The 23,032-nt window shown below is 41.5% G+C and overlaps 1 protein-coding gene across 1 annotated transcript in view; it reads right to left on the bottom strand.

Annotated features, from left to right (window-relative positions):
* Positions 1-23,032, bottom strand: part of LOC147748429 (hepatic lectin-like) — a 119,677-nt gene that overhangs the window by 28,424 nt on the left and 68,221 nt on the right. Inside the window, exon 6 of the mRNA XM_086961486.1 lies at positions 17,105-17,164. Coding sequence (XP_086817612.1) covers positions 17,105-17,164 — 60 coding nt within the window. The remainder of the gene's footprint in view (positions 1-17,104; positions 17,165-23,032) is intronic.

Genomic DNA, 23,032 nt, shown 5'->3' with positions numbered 1-23,032 from the left:
AAGAAGTGACCATTCATAAGGGAGGCTAAAGAGGTGAAAACATTACAAGAGATGCTTATTTTACTTTTTTTTTTTTAATTTGAACCAGTACAAAAACAAGAGCCATAACATAAAATGTGGAATTACAGACGGTCAAAACATAATGATAAAGTACTGTACATAGATACTAATAGACGAGAGGTAGAACTAGACAGGATTATTATAAGGTGATACAGAATATTAGCATTGCTTAAATAATAGATTAATTATTACACAGAACAATGCCGGTTTAAATCATTTAGTGACTCAGCTCGGGTTACTAATATTAGTAATTGGATTAATACCAGCTTTCCACTTAGTAACTGGAAGCCAGATCGCCTCGCCAATTTTCCTTGCCTTAAAACCCCTTGTAGCGTATATGGCAGTTTCATAACTAAAGACTGCTAAAAATCGAGCCAACCACATCTGGAAGCTAGGCGAATCAGCATCCTTCCAACGTGCGGACAAAATAGTTCTTAATACAGCTGTACCAATAAATGCCATTCTTTCTTCAGATCTCAAAAGATTCAGAGAGTTATCATACCCCAATACGTACAGTTCTCAGACTCAGGGATTTTATGTACGAATAGCTCTTCCCAAAAGTCAGATATCATGCTTTTGATTAAAGCAAGCTCATTACAGTTGCTAAACATATGGATAAGAGTAGCTGGTCCTTGTAGACATCTGGGACATAGATCATTTTCCCTTTTACCCCATGCAAATAATTTGGAGGGAGTATAATAAAGACTAAATACACTTGTGAAGAGCTGTGCCTGAAGATTACTTGATATGAGAAGGCTATGAGTCAGTTCTAAGCATCTATCAATATCTCTATTGGGATTTCCTAATTTAACAGCCCAACTTGTTTCAGTTTTTTCCAAATCATCTTGAATTTTGGTCAAAAGGATGTCATATAGTATTCCAATTCTATTAGTTGATCTGTTCATTGTATCAATAATTTCTACGTTTAGTAAACAGATAGTTGATTCTCTTGCTTTAAGCCTAGCAAACACCTGTACAAATTTAAGATAATCTCCATTAGACAAATGATACTTCAGCTTTAAATCAAAAAAAGTAGTTGCAAATTTTTTACACAAAAAATCATTAACTCTATTAATTCCCAACATTTCCCATTTCCGAGATATGACATCAAAATTAAGCCCCTCTGTAACCTTTGCGTGCCAAAGAGGTGTATATCTATTGATTTTCCCAATATTCATATGTTTAGTGACCTTAGACCAAACCCTCCAGGCACTAGTTACAATTCCAAATTTCTGATTTTTTTTATAATATATCACGTCTGTTTGAGATGCTTATTTTACAAGGATGAAACTACAAAAATAGTGCTTGTGAGAGCTGGGGGTTCAGTGTGATGAAAGAGAATTATTACCCCTCCCTTTGTCGCTATTTATGCAACAAATAAGACTAGAGAAACAATATGCTGGGGAACTGCTGTGACTATGTTTTTCAAAAACACTGAGAGAAACAAGTGTGGAGGGAACAGTATGTTATAAGGTAATATAAGGGTTGGCAACAAGAAGTATGCAGCCTTTGCATTTTCTGCAATGTTTTATTGTTTCACTGAAACACTAGCGGAACTTTTCACAAAAATATTATTTGCTAGTCGTTTTTCAACACATAACATCGAATACCAGTGTAACATTACATAGCAAAGAATAACATAAAACAATGCTACGTAGAATCACATTGCATTAAAATAACTTCAAGTTTAATAGACAATAACACATCAAAAATACAATATTGCGTCAGAAACTAACATATCCTCACACATCTAAAAACATAAGATTGCATTCCAAGACATTAAATAGCTTAAACTTACACCAAATAAAACTATACTGTATAAAAATATGTAATATTATATCACACATCTTATAATATCAAAATATTAACAGTGTAAAAAAGCGTATAACATAAAAAAATAAAAATATTTGATAAAACCAGTAAGCTAGATCAGTGGACTAATGGCTCCATGTTAGTGTAACCTGAATGTCAAAATGTGGATACCACAGGGGATTCCATCTTTCCCAGGTATAGAAAATGAGTACCATTGAATATGGTATGATTAACACCTGTTATCAGTGTATAGAGACTAGGCACAAAGTAGAGTGCGCTTGATAAGCCTTTTTTTATCAATAAAACTCAGTTTTGCGTAACAACATAAAATGTCACCACACACATCAAAAAACATAAAAACACATGAAACGTCTCATATTGAAGCATTACATTCAAGACATTATCTAACATAATTTATAGCATATAACAACACAAATCACAATTCATCAGATCGGATCGCATTATATGACAAGAAAGAGTGGCATTCCCAGGAAAGGCGCCTCTTTCTTGGGAAGCAATTCAAAACCTCATAAATAGAATCAAGCTAGGGTCCTGGCTTTATTGTGTTTATCTACGCTTACCTGCTATTTCTGTAAAATATAGAATCTGTATTTTTCCACCTTCATTTAATCCAAAATTTGCACTTGTGCTTGGATATCTTGAGGTGTGTGTCAGCTATTGAAGCTTCGTATTCCTATGAAGCCGCCTCCTTTTTTAATTTTCAGAAGCCTCTTTATGCATAACTATTGGCCAGGCAGTTATGATAGACAGCAGGGAAGGAAAGGGCAAACGTATTTTTTTGTTTTTCAAAAGAAGTATTTCAGACGAGAAACTTGATGCTTCCGTCTGTATTTATGAGAGTAGGAATCTCTAAAAATGTGAAACCACCAGCCTTGATAATGGTGACAATTATAAAGGACAGAATTAGCACATTCTCTAGTTCAGCTGTTGCTATTTAGAATGAAGGGCAGCACATTTTTGTATGTAACTGAAAGACGGGGAACCCAAAAAGTGGATAAAAACTTATACTGAAGTAATATTTCAAATTCATTCTGTCGTGCAGGATGGGTTTATAAAGCCATTTGTTTGACCCCTTCCGGTCACTTAGGTTCCACGCATTTGGGTACCATCTTTAGACAACAGCAATCAATTCAAATGAATTCATAGTTTGGAAAATGTTTGACTATTTTTACATATTTCCATTGTAGTCAGCACTTCAACTGCTGATAGCGTTCTTACTTCGATGGTTCTGATACTACTTTACTGCAACGTTTACAATAGAGTAGGTGATTTGTACTAGATGTTGGAAACCGACAACCTTTTTTGAAGACACGGGACTTATTTTTTAAATCAACGGACATTAACTCAGAGCAACAAAGAGAAAAACAGAAAAGGGAGAAAGGAGGCGAATTATGGGCAAGCAGTGACAAAGGGATAAAGTAGGGATGAAAGAACATGCAAGATTGAGATAAAGAGATAGGAAGTGGCTTAAGGTGGAACCAAAACTAAGTTGCCTTGGTATTTGGTGGCCAAGGGGGCTTTCAGCGTCCCTGCTGTCAGACTCTGCTGTCGTGCTCCTGTGAAAACCATAGGCCCCTGCACTTATTTTTTAAATTTGAAATGATCGAGAAATCTTGCCACACCTTTGAATATTGTTTTTAATAAATCCGGCTCATTCAATAGTAATTATTTCCCCAGCAATTGAGAGGGGTGGTTTTTACATTCTGGACCATTAACACTTTTCATCTACCTCCGTGATACAGCGTTCACCTTTGCCTTTGGGATAAATGGACAATCCTTAGCAGCGGTGTAACAAATCCTTAAGGTGCCCACTGCAAGGGTCCCAAGCACAAACAGCTGTCACCCACCCCAAAGAGGTACTTCTCTTCTGAGCTCTGCATCCACAAAATGAGCAGGAGTTGGAGTAGTGTCAAATAGAGCACGGTTACCCATACTGTATGAAGGTGCCTGCAATCAAAACCAGATGGTGCTTTACAAAATGGAAGTTTATGGGCTGACTGTGTTGGACCCTCACCTGACAGATTCATACTCAGCCAACAAACCAGGGGAAAACTGTTTTCCTGTTGGCAGAGCTGCTGCTGGCTCACCATTGGGAAAATACATTTTGGGTAGAGGTGAAGGGTTGGAACCAGAGAGAATGAATGGATTCAAAGCAGCATCCCTACTTAGGGAAGCCCCGTCTGACTTTGTTCCACCTGGCATCAATTCTTCTTGGGTCCGAACCGAAATGAAAACCATTGCAACTATGAAGTGAAATAGTACAGAAATGTCCCACATGTTATAAGAAAAATCTCCCAATGCGTGTTGCACATTGGTTGTTTTTTTTCTAAATTCGACCCCAGATGGGGGTCTGTCCTTGGAGAAAACACATGCAATGCAAGGTGCACCATGTCACTATATTCTTTTTCACCATGGAGGCTGGAGCTGATGTATTTAGTTCTTTATACAGCAGGTGTTGTAGACATGCCACTGCTAACCATACATGCTTTAACTGCAGCGACCTATGGCCTAGTAACTAAAATACATCTTTCACAACCAAGAGATATGTTGCCTCTTCACCATATTTTGTGACGAGAAACTATCACTCTTTTCCATGGCTAATGAACCAATCCTGAGGAAAACGAAGGGTTAAGAATATTTATGAAGAAAGGAAAAATGGTGGGAGCAAGCCTCTGAAAAGGAGACCTGGGGCAGAGATCGTCAGAAGGACCGGATTTCAAGAGAGAGTAAATGAGCCACCCGAGATCTGGTCATAATAGGAAGTACCTAAGCATTAGCTACTGAGCTAGAAACAGGCCAGGGGAAAAAAGCAAAAGTGATCTCATAGATTTTAGCATTTTTTCCTGTGAGAGAGCAAGCAGTTGCTAAAATTTGATAAATTCATGAATTAGGACAGCTTCCTGGTAGAATTTAAAACATTTCTCTACCTACACAGATAGAGATACTAAACTTCACAGGATTTTTCTGAGCAGAAGTGCCCCCATCCCAATTCAAACAGACGGGTTAGCAGTTTATCTGTGTGAAGAGATGGGGATTAAATATGTGGGTTGGTAAGTGGACCACGCTTGGAGCTTCCAAAAGGTTAGCAGAAACTGTCGCTAGGTCAAGTTTCCTATGGAGGCGAACCTTTGAATCAACTCCAGCTAGCATGGTCAAATTTAATGAGGCGGTAATAGAAATAGAAACTTGAATCACGTTCTGTCAAGGCCAACAGTGTGATACGGATGTATGACGTTACAACGCATGCTTTTACCACGCATGCCGTTACAATGCAGTTTTTACAACGCATACCATTACAATGCATAGCGCTTTGGGGTGCTGGATAGTGAATAGTTTAATTTACTATTCCAACTCCAGTCCCCGTGGATAGTAGGGAAGGTGTTGGATAGTAAATTAAATCTATTCCCTATCCTAGCGCGCCCCCCAGCGCAATGTGTCTTAATGGTTTGCGTTGTAATGGTTGCGTCGTAATGGTAGTGCGTTGTAAAAGTTTCGTTGTAAAGGCTGTTCACCGTGTGATACCTATTTATCTATCAGGTGGTAAGTCAAGACAACGAGCTCAATGATAGAGTTAGGGGAATGAGTGCCCATGGAAATGCATTAAGTGCATGTGTGACTTTCAAGAATACATATGAAGTCATGCAGAGCGTACTGGTTGTCTACAGAAACATTGAAGTTACCAAGAGCTGAAGAATGGGGGGTAAAAAAGAAGATAACTTGACTGGCTAGGTCAAGAAATTTGCCTCAGACTGGAAAGGTCTGCACACCAAGATCAAAATAAAGATGTTGCAGAAGACCAAGAGTTTAATCAAAGTATCCTGGTCCCTGTCAGATAGCAGGTGGAGTTCAGAGTGGTGATCAATCTAGGAGTAGGTATAAAGAAATGCACATTTAAGCTTGGGTTAATGAAAACCGAAAAATGGGATCTGAGGACTCTCTGGCGATGATGAGCAAATATTTGATAAGAGGCCTAATTGAGACATACAGCTTTGAGTGTGACTTTAATGAAGATTCGTCTTTTCTTATTTAGAGCATGGCCTCATGAGAATAGTTAAGTATGGCACTTCTTAAGTGGTCCTCATCTTCCTGGCCAATCGGTGCATTCATGGCCAATGCTGTATAGATAGGCTTGTCTTTGTGCACTACCGGCCAGGATAAAAGCAGACTCGTGGTGATGTCAAAGGTCAAAACAGGTGATTTGGTCAGGTAAGCACTGGTGGGGCTGAAGGAACTGAAACCAAGCAACCTCACAACTCCAATCCAGAGTATAAAAGGCTTGAATAAAACAGTTGGAAAGAGAGCAACAGATGCAAACCAAAATGTGGCACCTGGCAACACACAATACAAGGCACAGAACAGAGGATTAAGAGCAAACAATAATATAAAGAGACATAAAGTGCTGAACACCTGAACTGTGTTTATTGTCTCTGCTCCTTGATTCCATACTGGAATTGGAACATGCCCTGTGGAGATAAGGCCCTCTGGGACTGTCTGCTTGCTGATAATATAGGACAACAAATAGGTACGATTTTGCAAGTTTCAAAATGATCTATTAGCATAACATTGATGTCATTGCAAATTACATCAATTGATTGTGATGTCAATGCATGGAGCTCACCCGCCTCATTTCCCAGTACTCGCTGTGGGGCGGATTGGCTAGTAACAGATGTATTTCTGACAACAGTGAGGGGTGCACAGGTCATTAACGAATTCATGCATTCCACACCTACACACCTGCAACAGATCACCCGCAACCAAAGGGCTTACCTCCAAACTTTTTATAGTCTGTGGTGCTCACATACAGCCCTGCCAATGTACCTCAAGCCTGACCTGCAATCCTCTGTGCCTTACCGGTGGGTACAACCTACTCCAGTTATTTAGTTTTACAGATGGAAGTTTTAAAGAGTGTTGGTCCAGTTCAAGAAGATCAAAGCTACTGATCCTAAAACGAATTTGTCAAATACAAAGTCTAGGATTGGAACATGTAGGTGCAGCTGGCTGCAAACCGGTCTCCTGCTATTACAATAGGACATCTGTTACAAGAAACTCTACCAGTATGATGCAGGCCTGACCTGCAGCACCATCTCTTGGCTGATCCAAAGCCAGGACCACTGCAATCACCATCATCCCGCTTTAAAAAAATGAGTGCTCTTAACGCCAGGTGTGCCAGTTCACATCAGTCCTGAAGTGCAGCCCCATTACCCTGTTGTTCCAGAATCAGAGCCTTAGATAGCAGCTCCGCAATATTCTTTAATCTCTTTTGCGCAACCTTTCTGAAAAAGAAGCCTCAGCACACCATTTCCTCAATCACTGACTAGCGACACACCAAACCTGGACTCACCCTCCTACCACCATTCTCCTCTTTTCTCATGACTCTCCTCTTCCAACCCCACTCTCCTTAATGGCCCTCACTTGCCCATCTTGTCTTCCATTATGAATCTCCTTTCCCCACAACCTCGGGACCAGGGTGGAACATCCCTATAGGGCAGTGTCTGAACAGCTGGTCTGACTTGTCATTGTGTAGGCTGGCTTTTTGGCTGTTTATGGGCCTGTTTTATGGTCTGGTGGGCATTAATTTACTGTTGATTTCCCTGTTATCACAGACATTGTCTGCACTCTTAATGCAGTCTTTTCAACCCTTGCAAGACACTTATGTAGCGAGTCTTTACAAATTAAAACCTGCCCTGATTTGCAAATGAGGCCCAACCTTTTAGCTATCTAACTCACTAATGGAGGCCATTTCTTTCGGTGCCCATGTCTATTTGCTGTCACACTAGGCCCTATTGGGACAAATGAAAGGCTGAGTTGTGCATGTATGGTTTCCACTCTGCAGCACATGACCAACCTACCAAGCTATCCCTCTCAGGTCCTCTTGGCCTATCTCATATGTTCTCTGGAGGTGTGGATATTAGCAAACCCAATTTTAAGTGATTATGGGATTTCTTTGTTTGTGCCTACTGCTAGAGGATGTCCGTTGTGATGAGCATGCACTGCAGAGCAGGTGAAGGACCCTGTATACAGAAAGTAGCTGTTGCCACCAACTGAGCTGCATCATGTGCACTGGTCATGGTGAGTTGCTTACCTGTTGCCTGATTGTGCTCTTCAGTGTAGGAGAGTAGGGTCTGCTTCCTATGGTTACCCCCACCTTTTGCTGTGATTCTCTGGTTTTTCGACTGTAGTGTGACTGTGGACTTGCTAATCAGACCCACAGCCCAGCTGTTCTCTCTCTAAATTGATACCATGTACTTCAGGTAAATACCAGATTGGTTACTGGGTCACCCTTGTAAGCCCCTGTATAGTGTACCATAGGTACCTAGGGCATAGGTGCACGTTAGGCCTACCAGGGGGTGCAGCATGTATTGTGCCACCCCTGGTTTGCCTTCCAAACTGACACCACAGGTCTGTTCACACAGCCTGGGTAAGGTGGTGTAATCCCCCTTACTTAGATTTAGTATACTTATATCTATATATACACATAGACACATATACACCTATAAGGCACTCCTATGGCAGGCCTTAACAATCCTGGAGGCAGAGTGCTTGGTTTTATGTGAGAGGGTGCCCTAGCATGAGCTGAGCCCCTCTGCAGCTTTCGGAACCATCTCCTTATAGCTGTTCTATGATATACCATATACTCTTAAGTGCATTATAATCCTCGCGGTTAATGCTAACTTTGGTTTGGCTTTATCAAAACATGTTGTGTAAGATGTCAAACACTTTGGAATAATACACCCCCCCCCCAGTCCTGGCGGCGGGGGTAGCATTCCACCCTTCTAGAGGGAGAAGACATGTAGTTACTGGTTTACTCTGTTAAAGTTAAACAGAGCCTCAGCATCACAAAATGGATGCTGCTGCCACAGACACAAGTCTGACCTCCTGTTGCTGGATGAAACTCTGGCAGGGGAGGTCTGGACAATGGGTTTCCTGTCCAGGGAGGTGCCAGCACCTACCCAGACGGGTTTTTGTGTATTGGGGCAGGGAGGGCTGCATTCAGTGAATGCTTTCCAGATACTGCCTGGGGCACACAAGGTGCTCCATGCATTTCCAAGTTCAAACCGGTTGCTGGGGCACTCTGCCCCAGCTCTGGAGCTAAACTGGACAAAGGGAAAGGGGTGTAACCACCCCCTTCCCAGGTCCACCCACAGGAGGGACCTTAATGGTAGTCCAGCCCCTAAACTCAGTATAAGTATAGGAGCTGTGTCCCTTGGACTTTATATTGCCTTGAACAAAATATTGAAACATAAATCCTGGACCTTCGAGATTCCAGTTCGACTGGAAGATGGAAGACATCTCCCTTGTGGTCAAGGAGTGACCGCCCTGTTCAAAGAGGCACCAACAGTAACTTTGCCGGTCTGCATTTTCGAGGCTCCCGCCGGATCCCGAAAAATCTACGACACAGGACATGGACTTCCAAACATCTCTGACCCCGACCTTCGCTCACAGCAAAGTTGAGACACGTGGCGGACACGAGAGACGTGGGACCAGAACTCCTGGACATCCTGCATTTTGCTAACTGCATCGACTCCCGAGGTATCTCGTAGTTGTGCATTGGGGTACGAGAAGCCCCAGCCCGAGCACCATGTGCACCGAAGCACAGGTCTCCACACTCCACACTCCACGATTGTCCTGTGGGGCCCGCTCTTGCATTTCAGCTCAACTCATCTTTCTGGTCTGTTGACTAGTGAGCCCCCTGAAGACTTCCTTTTGAATCTAACTTGCTTTCCTGGTTGCTCCAGGCGTGCTCCAACTTCCCTAAAAAGGAGAAGTTCCCCAGACCTTGCTGGTCTGCACCGAAGCCAATCTTGACATCCTGCGTGGGTTGCGTTTGCCAAGGGTTGTTGGGTTGAGTCCGGATACCGACACCGCAGTCAACTAGATCCTTTGAGGGACAGCTCGAATCCAGTTCCTGGTCATCGTCGATGCCTCCTGGTCCTCGTGGCTGAAGAGACAAACTTCACATCTTCACCTGAAATCACCTGACAGCTGGTGGCATCTTCCTATCGCCGTCCTGGTCTCTGGCAAGTGACCCAGACTCTGTCCCTTCTGCTTTCAGGTTCTACAGATCTTCGATCCACCCTTGGATCCACCCGGACACTTTTCCTCTGGTTGCCTGCAGCACTTCTTTGCAGCTCTCCATTGAAAACGACGGCGAAACCCGACACGAAAGGACACCTATGCACCGAGCTTCCCTGGGTGAGGTAACACGAGTACTCCGGTGCTCCCATGGGTCTTGACTCTCGAAGTGTCCTAGTTTAAAAGGGTTCCATCGTAGTCCATCTGGAAGTGTCCTTAAATTGTATATTTGTAACTTCTATGTTTCCCATTGAAAGTCAAAGGTAACCCGCGGCTGTGTTTAGACACTGCACGCGATTCCCGTGGGCCTCCTACTTCCTAACCTTTGGTTGTTTAGAGTAGCCCCAGCGATTCCACAGGCCCCAGCCTGCTTTCTAATTATCTCGTGGTTCATATACCAGAATTTTAATATATGGTTTGTGAGGCCCCTAGGGCATAACGTATACTGCGCAACTTATCGTATATTAACTCAGTGACTTGTATTGTATTTTTACCTCTGACCTCATAAAGAGTGCAGAGGGGTTGTGTTTAGAATAAATACATAATTTCTTTGATGCATACCTTGTGTGGTGTCCTTTCATTTGGTACTCAAGGGATTATAATTGGCAACACAACTTGATTAATACGCTCTCTGAAGTCTTAGCCTGATGACTGCTGGTCCATGCTACCACTAGGATAGCTTTCTATAAGGTTGTCTTTACAACCACCATCAATAAGGGTCTATTATACTGGTACAAGGTGCCCACTAGAACTAGTGGACACCATATTCCAGGCTAACTTCTCACACTCAAGAAGATATTAGTGCACGAGGGCACAGTAAAGTCTGGACCCAAAAGGGTGAGACTGATAGTCTGAAGGAGTGGGGTGAACAAACTTAAGGGCCCAAGACATGAGAGCCACTCCCTTTCACCCCTGCATGGATGTCGCCAGCACAGGTGAAACATGAACACAAGAGCGAGACTAGAGATTTCGAAGACAGGCATAGTCAGAATTAGCAACAATCATTAGGGGAGTATGTATGACTCAGAATTGTGTTTTAAGTCACATTTTATTGAAAATGCTACCATGTTGCTCTGCGATGGATGCAGTCAAGAAACTCTGCTTTTGGTTATGCTGTCCCTTTGCGCACCGTCTGTCATCACCACCCATGTGTCAACATACAGAGCAAAATATGATGAGCACGCACAACCTGTGTATTCGGTACAAAAATCTAATTTTCTTAATTTTTTTATGTGCTCCTGGGGTATCGCTCTTCGGTTGGGAGCGCCAACTGTTCAAAGCAAGAAGTAGGGCGCCCTGAATAGGGTTCCTCCTCCTAGGCCCAATCTAGACCCTGCAGAGGGTATTTCACATTTATTCAATCATAAAAAAGAATCATCCAGAGATTTTGGTTGAATGCTTCAAGAGTTTATCCAAAATTATATGATCTTTAGATTGCATTAATGACAATAAATCCAAGCCAAACACAAAAAGAAGGGCCCGAAAGATCAATTACAGACTCTCGGACTAAACCCCCCTAATTTAATTTGACAATCATACAATAGTCCGAAGCCTATTCTAAAAGTGTCCCTTAATGTATGAACACTACAAGTGCTCGAAAAATAGAGAACAAAAGACAAAAGGAAAGGGTTTATATAGAAGCCAGAGTCAAGATGCAGAATCAAAAGCCATCACTTGGATGACCTAGAAGAAAACATAAAGAAACCGTAAAGGATCATTGGTGTCCCATCATTACACATTACGTGCCCAGTGTTATCATCTGGGATGCCAAACAACTTTCCTTCGCCCTGCCTTCATCTTGGAGGGGGACAGAAGAAAAAAGTTGTATCCTCTTGTAGGGTTCTTTACAGGAGAATAGTGTAAGAGGGAAAAACTCTCTTATATGAATAGTGCAGTGCAAGAAAACAAAAGAAAAATGTGAGTTAAAAAAGGATACACACCGGAGACTCAGAATATCAATAGCTCTCTAAATCTGATCTCACAGATGTACTCCTGTTCTCACAGAGGTACTCCTGTCTAAAAACAGTGAGAGAAATAATTCAAGAGCAGTTAAGGTACAGCACTGCTCTTCTGGTCGACATGTTTCAGCTTGCAGGGCAAAATTCCCTCGCTTTCTTCAGGACCTTGATGCTTCAAAAAAGAAAGAAGCTTTGTCACTGCCAACAAGTAATTACTTATACATACTGTTTGTCAAAGTCACATCTTATGCAATCCAAATTCAAATCCTCCAAGTGGACATGATGTATCTGACATCAGTGCACCACGAGGACTAGGCCTCACCTCTCTTGGCACCAGTGTTTGTCAAAGAGGCCCGCTCTGTCCGTCGTTGCCTCCAACTAGGACAATGGTGGGATGGAGGTCATAATAAATCCATGCCAACTGGCTAACCACTGCATGTAGGAAGACACCGTATACAGGCTCAACAAAATTGTCCCCTGACGAAGGGCCGAGTGTCCGAAATGCATTGGGATGGGCATGAAGCGAGAAGAGGATGAATATGCTTTATAACAGTTGGCTTGGATTTATTGCTATTAATGCAATCTAAACATCATATAATTTTGGATAAACTCTTGAAGCATTCAACCATAAACTCTGGATGATTCTTCTTTTCGAATGAATAAACAGGAAATACCCTCTGCACGGTCTACATTGTGCCTAGGGGGCGCACCATATTCAGGACGCGCTACTTATTGCTTTCAACATGCAGAGCAGAAGAGGGCTCAACAGAGTCTGATCATGTACAGTGTAATCTGATTCTCATGTAAAGAGCTCTAATGCCCTTGGACCAGGTTCGTGCTGTATAAAGACAAAAATACGAAAATTTAATTTAAAAAAGGTATGACACCAATCATGCTGTTTGTAGATTTGTATTTTTTGTAGATAGCTCAGTGGGTTACTGTGAGATCCTTTTGTTACTTGCAGTTCATAAGTTGTGTTAGAACTGGGGGTCTCTAGTTGGCAGAGGTAGGTACCACTGTCCAAGTAGGGACCCTTGCTTCTAGTCAGGGTAAGGAGGAAACACTCTTTAGATAACCTCTGCTCACCCCCTTGGTAGCTTGGCACAAGCAGTCAGGCTTATCCAAAGGCAATGTGTGAAGTATTTGTACCAACACTCACAGTAACACAGTGAAAACACCACAAACGGACTCCACAACAGTTTTGAAAAATAAAGGTATTTAATCTAAACTACATATACAGTTCAAGAATATGGTTGCAAAAGAGTTCTTAAGGTGGCGATAAGAATAATCCACAGTTGCGTGAAAAGTTCACAGTTGCGTCACGTTTTGCCAACAGTACCTTTTAAATGTGACAAAGTTCCAAAGCGGTTGCGGTGGAAAACAAGCGATGCGTTGCTCCTGAGACCATGGGGAGGCGTTGGCGACAGCCCCACTGCAGCAGCGGGCATGTTGCAACGAATCTGGTCTTTATGGGTAGGAAGGCGATGACTTGTGTGGATTCCGGTGCGTAGGTTCTGTAGGAAGTTTGGCTCTCGTAAAGGCATGATGCGATGATTAGGAGGATGTGCGACAATCTCCGGGGCGATGATGCATGATCCAGCGGCGATCTTCCTCTCGCAGCTCCTCGATGCGATGGCTCTGCGACGACACTTGCAGCGATGTGATGTGACCCGCAAGCAAGCGTTGCGGCGATCTCACCCAGCGATGACAGGCTCTGCGACGATGCTTGCAGCAATGGCAATCCTTCCGCAAATGAAGGATGCAACGTTTCCAGCAGCAGCAACAGGCGCTGCGATGATCTCAGCCTTCGTAGTGGCGGGAATTTCCAGCTTCCCAGCACAGGTTCAATTTCCAGAGGCACCACAACTGGCCCAAGCTCTCTAGGAAGGACAGAGCTCTCTCAGCAGAGCTCAGGGAAGCTGGGGTGAAGTCCTTTTGTTCCTGGGACGTCACAAGAGGGAGCCAGCTCACAATAGGCCCTTGGAGATTCCTTTAAGTAAGGGGACAAAGCAACAACAAAGTCCTTACCCTCTCCTAGGCAGCAAAGCAACTGCAGGTCAGTCCAGCATCACACAGCAGGGGAGTCCTTCTTCTTCAGTCTTCCAGCTTTCTCCTTGACAGAGGTTCCTTCTAGTTTCCAGGATGATCTAATTTTCTGTAGTCAGGGGTCCTGAAATTATACCCCCAAAAGTCTTTGATCCCTTTGTGCAGGAGGGCCCTGAGCCCGGTCTGAACCAGTTCTGGGTGTTCCTTGAGCACTTTGTTTTCCTGGCCTCTCCTTTCCTTTCGGGAGATGGGCAGAGTCGTCAGGCGCCCAGCAGGAGGTGGAACCAGCATTGTGGAAGGCAGGCACAGCCCTATTCAGGCCCAGGTGCTATCCCCTCCCACCACTCAAGATGCAGATGCAATCATCCAGCCTAGGGCTGACTCAGCCAGCCTCCTGGGGGCTCCCAGCCTCTGTCACTCTCAAACCGGACAGCCAATTCACAAACAGGCCAAGTCACACAGGAATGTCAGACAAGAGAACAGCAACTTTCTAAAAGTGCTGTTCTCAAACACAGGATTTAAAAACAACCTTTCCTAACAGATGTGTTATTAAATTCTGAGTTCAGGGATACCAGACTTTTATGTCCTATCTTGCTCCTATGGGAAGATATGCTGGTAGCCACTGTAGCCAGCATTCCCCATGATAGCCTATGGGGCAAGATAGCCTTACAATAGTGAAAAACCGAGAATGGCTCTAATTCACTACCAGAGCATGTCACCTGCACTAGTACATGCTCTACCTTTCGCATACACTGCACCCTGCCCAAGGGGAACCTTGGGCCCTCCAAAGGGGTGGACAATGTGCACCGAAAGGGAAGGGTTAAGCCTGGTCAGTGGGGACACTGACCAGGAGGACATGGCAGTTCACAGACTGCACACAGGCACTGTTGTGGCAGGCCTGAGACACCATTTTAGGGCTACTCATGTGGGTGGCACAATCAGTGCTGCAGGCCCACTAGTAGCATTTGAATCACCAGCCCTGGCACACTCAGTGCACTTTGCTAGGGCCTTCTTGGTAATACAAATATGCCAATCATGGATAACCAATTACAATAACAATTTTCACAGAGAGCATATGCACTTTAGCACTGATCAGCAGTGGTAAAGTGCCCAGAGTCCTATTGCCAACAACCACGGGTCAGGAAAAATAAGGGAGGAAGAAGCAATAAGTTTGGGGATAACCCTGCAAAAAGGGCCATTTCCAACAAGTTGAAATTCTATAATGGCACAGTGAGCAAAGAACCAGCATCAAAGAGCTGCTTGCAAACTGCAAGGTGTAGGTTTAGAACCTTTTTGCTTTTTTCTCAACCTTTCATGAGATTGCTAAAATGGCTCCTGTGGATAGCAAGTCATTCTTTTTAGTGCCAACAAACCCAATAACTGTTACATTTTAAATCCTGAGGATCTAGGACTCTTAACAAACAAATCCTACTGACATGGATTATATGTGACTCCTACACTTTGTAGCCCTAATTGTCTTATTTTCCTTGCCTGAGTGTTGTACACATAGATTTACACATTTGTATAATTTGTTGCCTCTGTATAAAATGTGTACCTGATGTAAAAAGCTCTAACACCCTACATTTGGGTGAGAAGCTCTATAAAAGAAACTAAATGTGAGAGAGGGGCTATGGCGAGATGAGGGGAACATTTGCAGGGTAGTAGTGAGGGAATCCATAGTGCAGGAGGAGGCACTAGAAAAGAAGGCTGCATCATGATATTGGCTTCAGAAGGAACCAACGCTGTGTGGAACCCACTGGGAATCAGCTACTTACAGATTTCTTCAATGGATGCATTAGCCCAATGAAGTATGCTACTGGCATAGTCAGAAATAAATTAACACCTGGAGCATCATCGTTTGTCCATGAAAACAGATCTATTGCAAATTTTCAGTATAATCAATGATCTCATTTAGATTCATTGCAAGTAAATGTATCCTTTCTGAATAACCGGGAAAGTAGCATGGTTACGGCTTTGTGGAACAATCTACAAGGTTAGCACATTGTATGTGGTTAGCTAGCCATCTATTATGATGTAGTTAATAGCCTAAGACTTTCTAAAATCCACTCTCTCTGGTATAGCTTCAAATTTTATTTATTTATTTATTTATTGAACTTGTATTGCGCACAGCTACCTGCAATGGGTTTCCCGGCGCCAGGGACAGACTGGAGAAGAAAAACAAGCAACTGCACAGAGCAAAGAAAAACAGATACACTGACTCTACATGCTGACATATATAGATAGCAGAGAGTGCGAAGTTCAGGAAACGGGCTCAGCTTCTTCTGTCTCAGCAATTTTGATTTCAGCCTGGCACTCCTGTGACACAACCCACCTCCTCTTACCATGAATAGGCCCACCATCCCATTTCTTTCAGCACTATTCGGTTGTAGACAGAATGTCTCCGTTTTCCCCTCTATACCTTGTAATAAAGAAAACCTCAGCTGGTGACCTGTTTTTTGGTGTTTACTTGTGTAAATTTTCACTGCTTCCACAGTAATTTCGAGGCAGCTTCAGGGGGTAGATTCCAATAGACCCATGCTTTGTCAATGGAAATTAGAAATACATTTAGCAGTTCTCTCTCTTGGCCACTGTCTACCTCTTCTTCTTATATGCCCAAAAAAGTTCAAAACTGGCAGGTACCTCTAATGGCTAAATCGTTATTTTCCGAGCCAGGATTTGTGAATTTCAATTTGTTTCCCCGTTTGACTAAGTGATATGATTGATTAAAAAGTGAAGAAACGGGACGTCAATGGACAGATATACACATAAATAGGGTGATAGATAGATAGATAAATAGCTGTATAGATAGCTGTATAGATAGCTGATAGCTGGATAGATAGATAGATAGATAGATAGATAGATAGATAGATAGATAGATAGATAGATAGATAGATAGATAGATAGATAGATATTGGTAGAACGTCTTAAAATATAAAGTAACATACAATGGCATACATACTTTGAAATCATATAATATCACAAACCTTCAAATAAAAACTGCCCATCATGGACCAACACATAAGATAATGTCACATCACATTAAATCTCACAGGATAACATTATCTTACTTGACATCAAAACCTATAGGAGGGAAAGCTCTTCATTAAACACTGTAAATGCAAAGGTGAACTTACCAGGCAAATCTTTCTTCATACTGTTCTCCAAATCAGTCAATTTTGATATCAGGGTGCCAACTAAATGTAAAAAAAAAGTAAGCATTTGATTGTCGGCCATTTTTACCTGAAATGTAATCACCATAGAATGCAGGCTCCTTCCCATATGAACTAAACATTTTTAACTTTAAATAAAATGCTTGCATTACACCAAAAGTGATAGGTGTGCATTTTAAAAAGATAGTTTAGATCTTATAAATGATCTTGTTTTCAACCTCCTTGAGAAATATTAACAGATAACCTAAAAATTGTTGGACAGATGGCACTATATTCCGCACAAATCACTGAGTGCTCCAAGTACATTAAAACTGATTTCTTGCATTCAAGAAACACAAATTGAGTGTTAGTAAATAAAGGCAACTGTGATGTTCCAGACATTGAATAAAGCAGGTAAAATATAAAGTGTCCTTTATAACTGTCCTGGACAAATAGTGGAAGTATATCCCGGCACTGACTTGTGTTTTCTATTCAAAGGTCGGTCTATTCCTCATCAACCCCTAAATGCTAATTGGTAAGTCTGGTGTATTTAAGAGTACCTGGTCATTTTTAATTCAATTTCCAATTCCAGGTGTACAGCTAATAATAGTTAGACAATATTTTTTTTAATGGAATCCTCATGGTCTTCATAATTACTTTTGAAGGGACGGCAAGTCACATTTTGTTGTCAAGCAGGATGCTAATGTATGGTGACTGCTCGTGGGTGATCATGAGAAACACAGTGCATCATGCAGAAAGTCAACACAGCCAGAAAGCATTGATCATTGCTGTTGGGCATCGTAGAGAGGATATACAAATTACTAATTTCAATATAATATTTATAACAAACCGAAAATTTATAAATGATAAAACTAAAAAAAATACTTTGGGAATTTCCCATCAAATCTCAATTGGAAAATTGAAAAGAAAAGAGATAACACTGTAAAAAGCTACTCCTATATTGATGTAGAATTACAAAAAAAGTTTAACCAGACAAAACACAGCATTCATCTAACAAAAGTGCCAAAATTACAGGTGCTATTAAGCACTCCTCAAAGAAATATGGGGATGAAGCCATTGGACCAGCTATTACAGAGATTATTACAAAGCTAATTCCGCACATTACATATGGTACATTGGTCATGCATAACACAAAAGTAATTGAGAAACTACAAACTGTGGTGTGTGAATTATATAGTACCTAAGAACATTAACACAGAATCCTAGACTGTAGTTTGAACTTAAAATTATGTTATTACTTGCAGTGAACAATATGAATTATACGAATTGCATCTGCGATTGTTTGAACTTTAATGAAGACAGGCTTAAACAATTGGTACAGGCTTAAAAAATTGGTTCAAATGGTGAGAGACTATGGTTTACCATCCATACCTATTCTCACTAAGATCAGTAGGAAAGAATGAAAGTCATTAATAAAAAATTCCATAAAATAAATAAATGGAAGTATAACCTTGCTCAATCAATAAAAATACCAGCTATTTTAAACTTTTATGTACTATGAAAAGACTACCATATTTGGATAACAATGTAACATCACAAACTAAAAATCTTTTCTTATGGTTTGTCTTCTTTAGATACCAAGTTGAGGGTCCTTAAATAATGTAATTGAAAAACAATCGCTATGACATGTGTTTGCTTCCTATAAAGAAACTATGGAACATATCTTGTGCATATGCCCTAAGCTATTTGATGCTAAAAAAGAAATACATGCAAACAATTTTTAGACTCCACAGCATCAGATCAATAGATGAAGCAACAACGTTGTGCTTCAAGGGCAGAACTGGAAAATTATAGGTTGTACCATGAAGTTCTTGGCCATAACTGAGGCTATGCTGAAGTCTTTTACTTGATTGAACATTATTCCCATTGATGACTGCATTACTTTCCTGTTCCATATTTTATTTACCTAAATGTACAAGAAATATTCAATCTCATATCTATAACATGAAGGCTTTAAAAGAACATTTTAAAGTACAGACAATTAAAACACACAAATAATGGAAAGAACAATGTGATTGCCTATCTAATTTGATAGATTTCAAACTTTTTACCATTTAATTATGATAAACCAAGAATGAAAATTGTTTTTTTAATGTTAAAATATTGTAACAATATTTTTTATTGGTAACATATTGTTTTATCTTTTTTATTGTGAATGGTTTTAAAAACTAGCACCATAAAGAATGTCATACTAATACTGTCAAAATACAGTTTCTATGAGTAAATGCCAGACCAGGTGTTCTCCATGCCTCTCTTTCTGATTGATTTATCTGTTTATTGTTCAGTGAATTAAAACTCACAATTGAGTGAAGAAATTGCATTAAAAGCCACATAAAACTAATCCATCTTTTGATTTATGCACCTAATGCATTTGCTACAAGATCTCTGTACCAAAGGTTAGATTGCTGTTGCATACAGATGTAAACATAACCAGTTCACAATTCAATTGTGATATTAGATTAAAATCCACATAAAATTAATCCATCTTTTGATTTGTGCACCATATACAGTTGCTACAAAATAAGTATGCCAAGTTTAAAGTGCCGGTGCATGGAGATGTAAACATAACCAGTTCAATTCTGCCAAATCAGTATGCCAAGTCAACCATACCAGTCTAAAGTACAGGTGCATCCAGATATAAACATAATCAGTGCAGTTTAGTTAATACGTATAGACTTTAAGGATTACTAATGAATCTATTTTCAACTACGTCAAAGAACTTTGTAATGCGATAGTAGCAATAGCGTTGAAGCATAGCTTCACTGCCTGTCTATAAGTCCTGATGCCACTCTGTTTAAAAGTTAGGTGGAGTAGAGTGTGTCTAATGTCCATTAGGCTTGGACAAGTGCAGATAACATGCATAAGATCCTCTCTTCCCAATACACTGAGACTGGAGATATTCTCTCCTATAGTCCTTTTCCAGAGGGGTAAGTGAGGGATAGTGCAGGAGGTTCGGTAGAATGCCAAAGCGCGGTCTTAAGAATTTTTCTTTTGTCTTCATTTTGAAGCCAATGCTTAAATACGTTTGTGGTTTAAGAACTTTGTAGTAATTGAGCACTGGCCAGCCATGTGCCTTTTTTGCCAGGGTTTCTTTATCTTCTGTTATGGATATTATTTATGTTGCATTTGTTACTTCCTTATTAAACCGCTGATGAGTTGTAGAAGTAAACCGCTGGCTAGTTAGCCCCAGTTTTGATAATGAATCAAACAGGTACTCTCTAGTGGGTGAATTTTCGTGATGTGTCAGTTCGATCCAAATATGCAAGTTTAATTATTCTGGATTGGCTCCTCTGATCTTGTGCCAACTTTTTATGTGTGCCCCACTTCTTTCCACTGACTGCTTCTGTAGACCAAATTCTAGTCAAATTTGGGCAGGGGACACGTAGGTCAAGAGGTGAAAGATCACTCTATAAGCGTTGGTGATTATTTTGTCCTGTGCATTTCCATCTCTCCCTCATATCACTACACTGCCATATGTTAGCATTGGTTGTAGCTTTGCCCGGATGAACTGTAATAGAGGATCTAGGGTTAGGTCTGGTAGAGTTTTCTTTAGAGGCCACATTCTTAAGGAAGTTGTAATGTCTTTCCCTCAAAGGGCCGCCAGCTGAGGTTTGTTTGAGCCTCTGCTATTCAGTAGAACTCCTAGATATTTATATTTAGTGGCCAAGTCTAAGCGGTGCCCATCCAGAAAGCAGTTCAGCTTTTTCTTCCTGAAGTATTTCACTGCCATGACTTTTGTTTTGTTTAAGTTGATGCTTAGTTCATTGGCATGCGAGAAGTTCTTGGTGGTGTTGATGAGGTGCTGCAGGACAATGTGCATTCTACTTGTTAGCACGAGGTCGTCCATATATAAAAGGTCAGAAAGGAGCATTTTTCCTAATTTCGGGGCATGTGATTTACTTTTATCCAGCTCCCCTGGGAGGTCTGCCATAAAGCAGTTAAAGAGCAAGGGTGCTAAGACACACCCTTGTTTTAGCCCTTTGGAGGTGTTTATTTGCCTTGAGAGGTATTCCCGGCTCCCAGCTTGACTTTGATCCAGATGTCCATGTGTAATAAGATCAACTGGTTCAGAAGGATTGTCGGTATCCCCCATTTTTCCAGATTCTGCTATAGTCTGGCGCGGTCGACATGATCAAAAGCTGCGGTATAATCTATAAACCATAGGAATAGCGGTTGCTTTGTCTCATTGGCTGCAACAATCAGCAGCGCCATGATGTTAGTGATGGTTCCTAGTCGTCTACAGAACCCAGTCTGATATATGGGGATGATGGAACTTGATGAGGCCCAAGCTGTTAGTTCTTCCAGGATCACTCCTGCATAGTACTTTGCCTCTCTGGCAAAGAGAGTCTTATGCTATGGTTAAAGCCTTCTGTCCAAATGAAGGGCCAGATTTTCCACTTACTTATACAGCACAGTGTAGCAGCCACAAATGCTGCGCTGCGTGAGAAGGAGTGTTCAGTAGAGCGCATATTTACCTAAATATGGCACTCTCATCCCCTTTCACTAGCTCCAGCACTAAAATCAGCTGCCATGCACCTCAGAAACACCCTTACACAGTGGCGGCTGCTGCCCTTCGAAAGTGGTGACAGCGAGAGTAGCGAGCAAGCGAGAACCCCCTTCAGGGGTTTCGGGGGGGGGGTTCTCCGTCGGAGAAAATTTTGAAAAAAGAGTGGGCAAATGGTGCATTTTCAAGCAAATCTGGGAAAGAAAGAAGGTTCATAAAGAAACTGTAGTTAGAAAATCATTAAGGCACAAAAGAATTTAAGCATGTAACGCGTGACACAGGCTAATACTACTTTAAATATTATGGAGCCTCTGGTGGTCTTTTAATAACACCTCTGTATTCCAAGAGCGTCCGCTGTCCTATCGTAAGGCATAATACAAAACCCATGTAACGGAGGAACCTATGCAGGTGGTACCATGGGGAGAAAATATTTACAAGGCTGCACTGTGAGTGAACGAGAATGACCTGCTCACCATGTTTCCCTCAGAAAAGGTTTGAAAACCCTCGTCTTCAAGCAGTGGTGTAACAAAGGTGCCATGCATATTCTAACTTGCCAACTAGAAGGAGTGGGGGTGTGGGAGGGAGCATAAGAGAGGACGAGAGGAAGCGAGTCAGACAGAGGGGTAGGAAGTGAGACAGTAAGAGAGAGAGCAGTGTGTGTGTGAGTGTGTCAAACAATCAAATGGTATTTGTATAGTGTGACTTGTCAACTGAGAGGGTATTCAGGTGCTGACACACTGTGTGATCGTATGCTCAGCCTTCTCATGGTCCTGAGGGTAACATTTAATAGTTAAGGATATACACCAAATGTACTTCGAAACTGTATCAACTGTAAAGGCACAAAGAGACTTTTTAATTTTGTTCATGAGTGAACTTTTTACCTCGTTTGAGCAATTCATACATCTTGGAGAAGGGGGGCCACCATCCAGATAACATTACTTGGTGACCCCATTAGCCTGCTGTCTCAGCAGCAGGGCTGACATGTCTATACATACCGAATAAAATAGATATACCACAGTGCTTTTCCCTTTATCCCAATAAATAAATAGTATGTAAAGAAAAAAAATTGCTGAACATTTCAGGTGAAAATAACGTGGAACAAAGTGATAGTGTAGTATGGAGAGAAATAGTGCACCTATATATATATATATATATATATGTTAGACTGTCTGCACTTCACCCCCTCTGGCATTTAGCTTAATTGTAGTGCGGTATAACTTGCAGTGTAAACACAACATGTTTGTCATTTCAGGAGCCTCAATAGAATGATTAGACCACTGCTGTATATTCTTCTGACAGGCCTGCCTACAGCCTGGATCTCTGACTGCCAGCCTCACTCAGAGTGAGCTTTCAGGCCTCAAATTCACACCACATTTCTGCGGAAGGGA

Source organism: Lissotriton vulgaris, chromosome 1_1 (genome assembly GCF_964263255.1).
Source record: "Lissotriton vulgaris chromosome 1_1, aLisVul1.2, whole genome shotgun sequence".
Taxonomy (NCBI): Eukaryota; Metazoa; Chordata; class Amphibia; order Caudata; family Salamandridae; genus Lissotriton; species Lissotriton vulgaris.
Note: the sequence above shows the minus strand (reverse complement) of the source record. Positions and strands in the feature narration are given on the sequence as shown.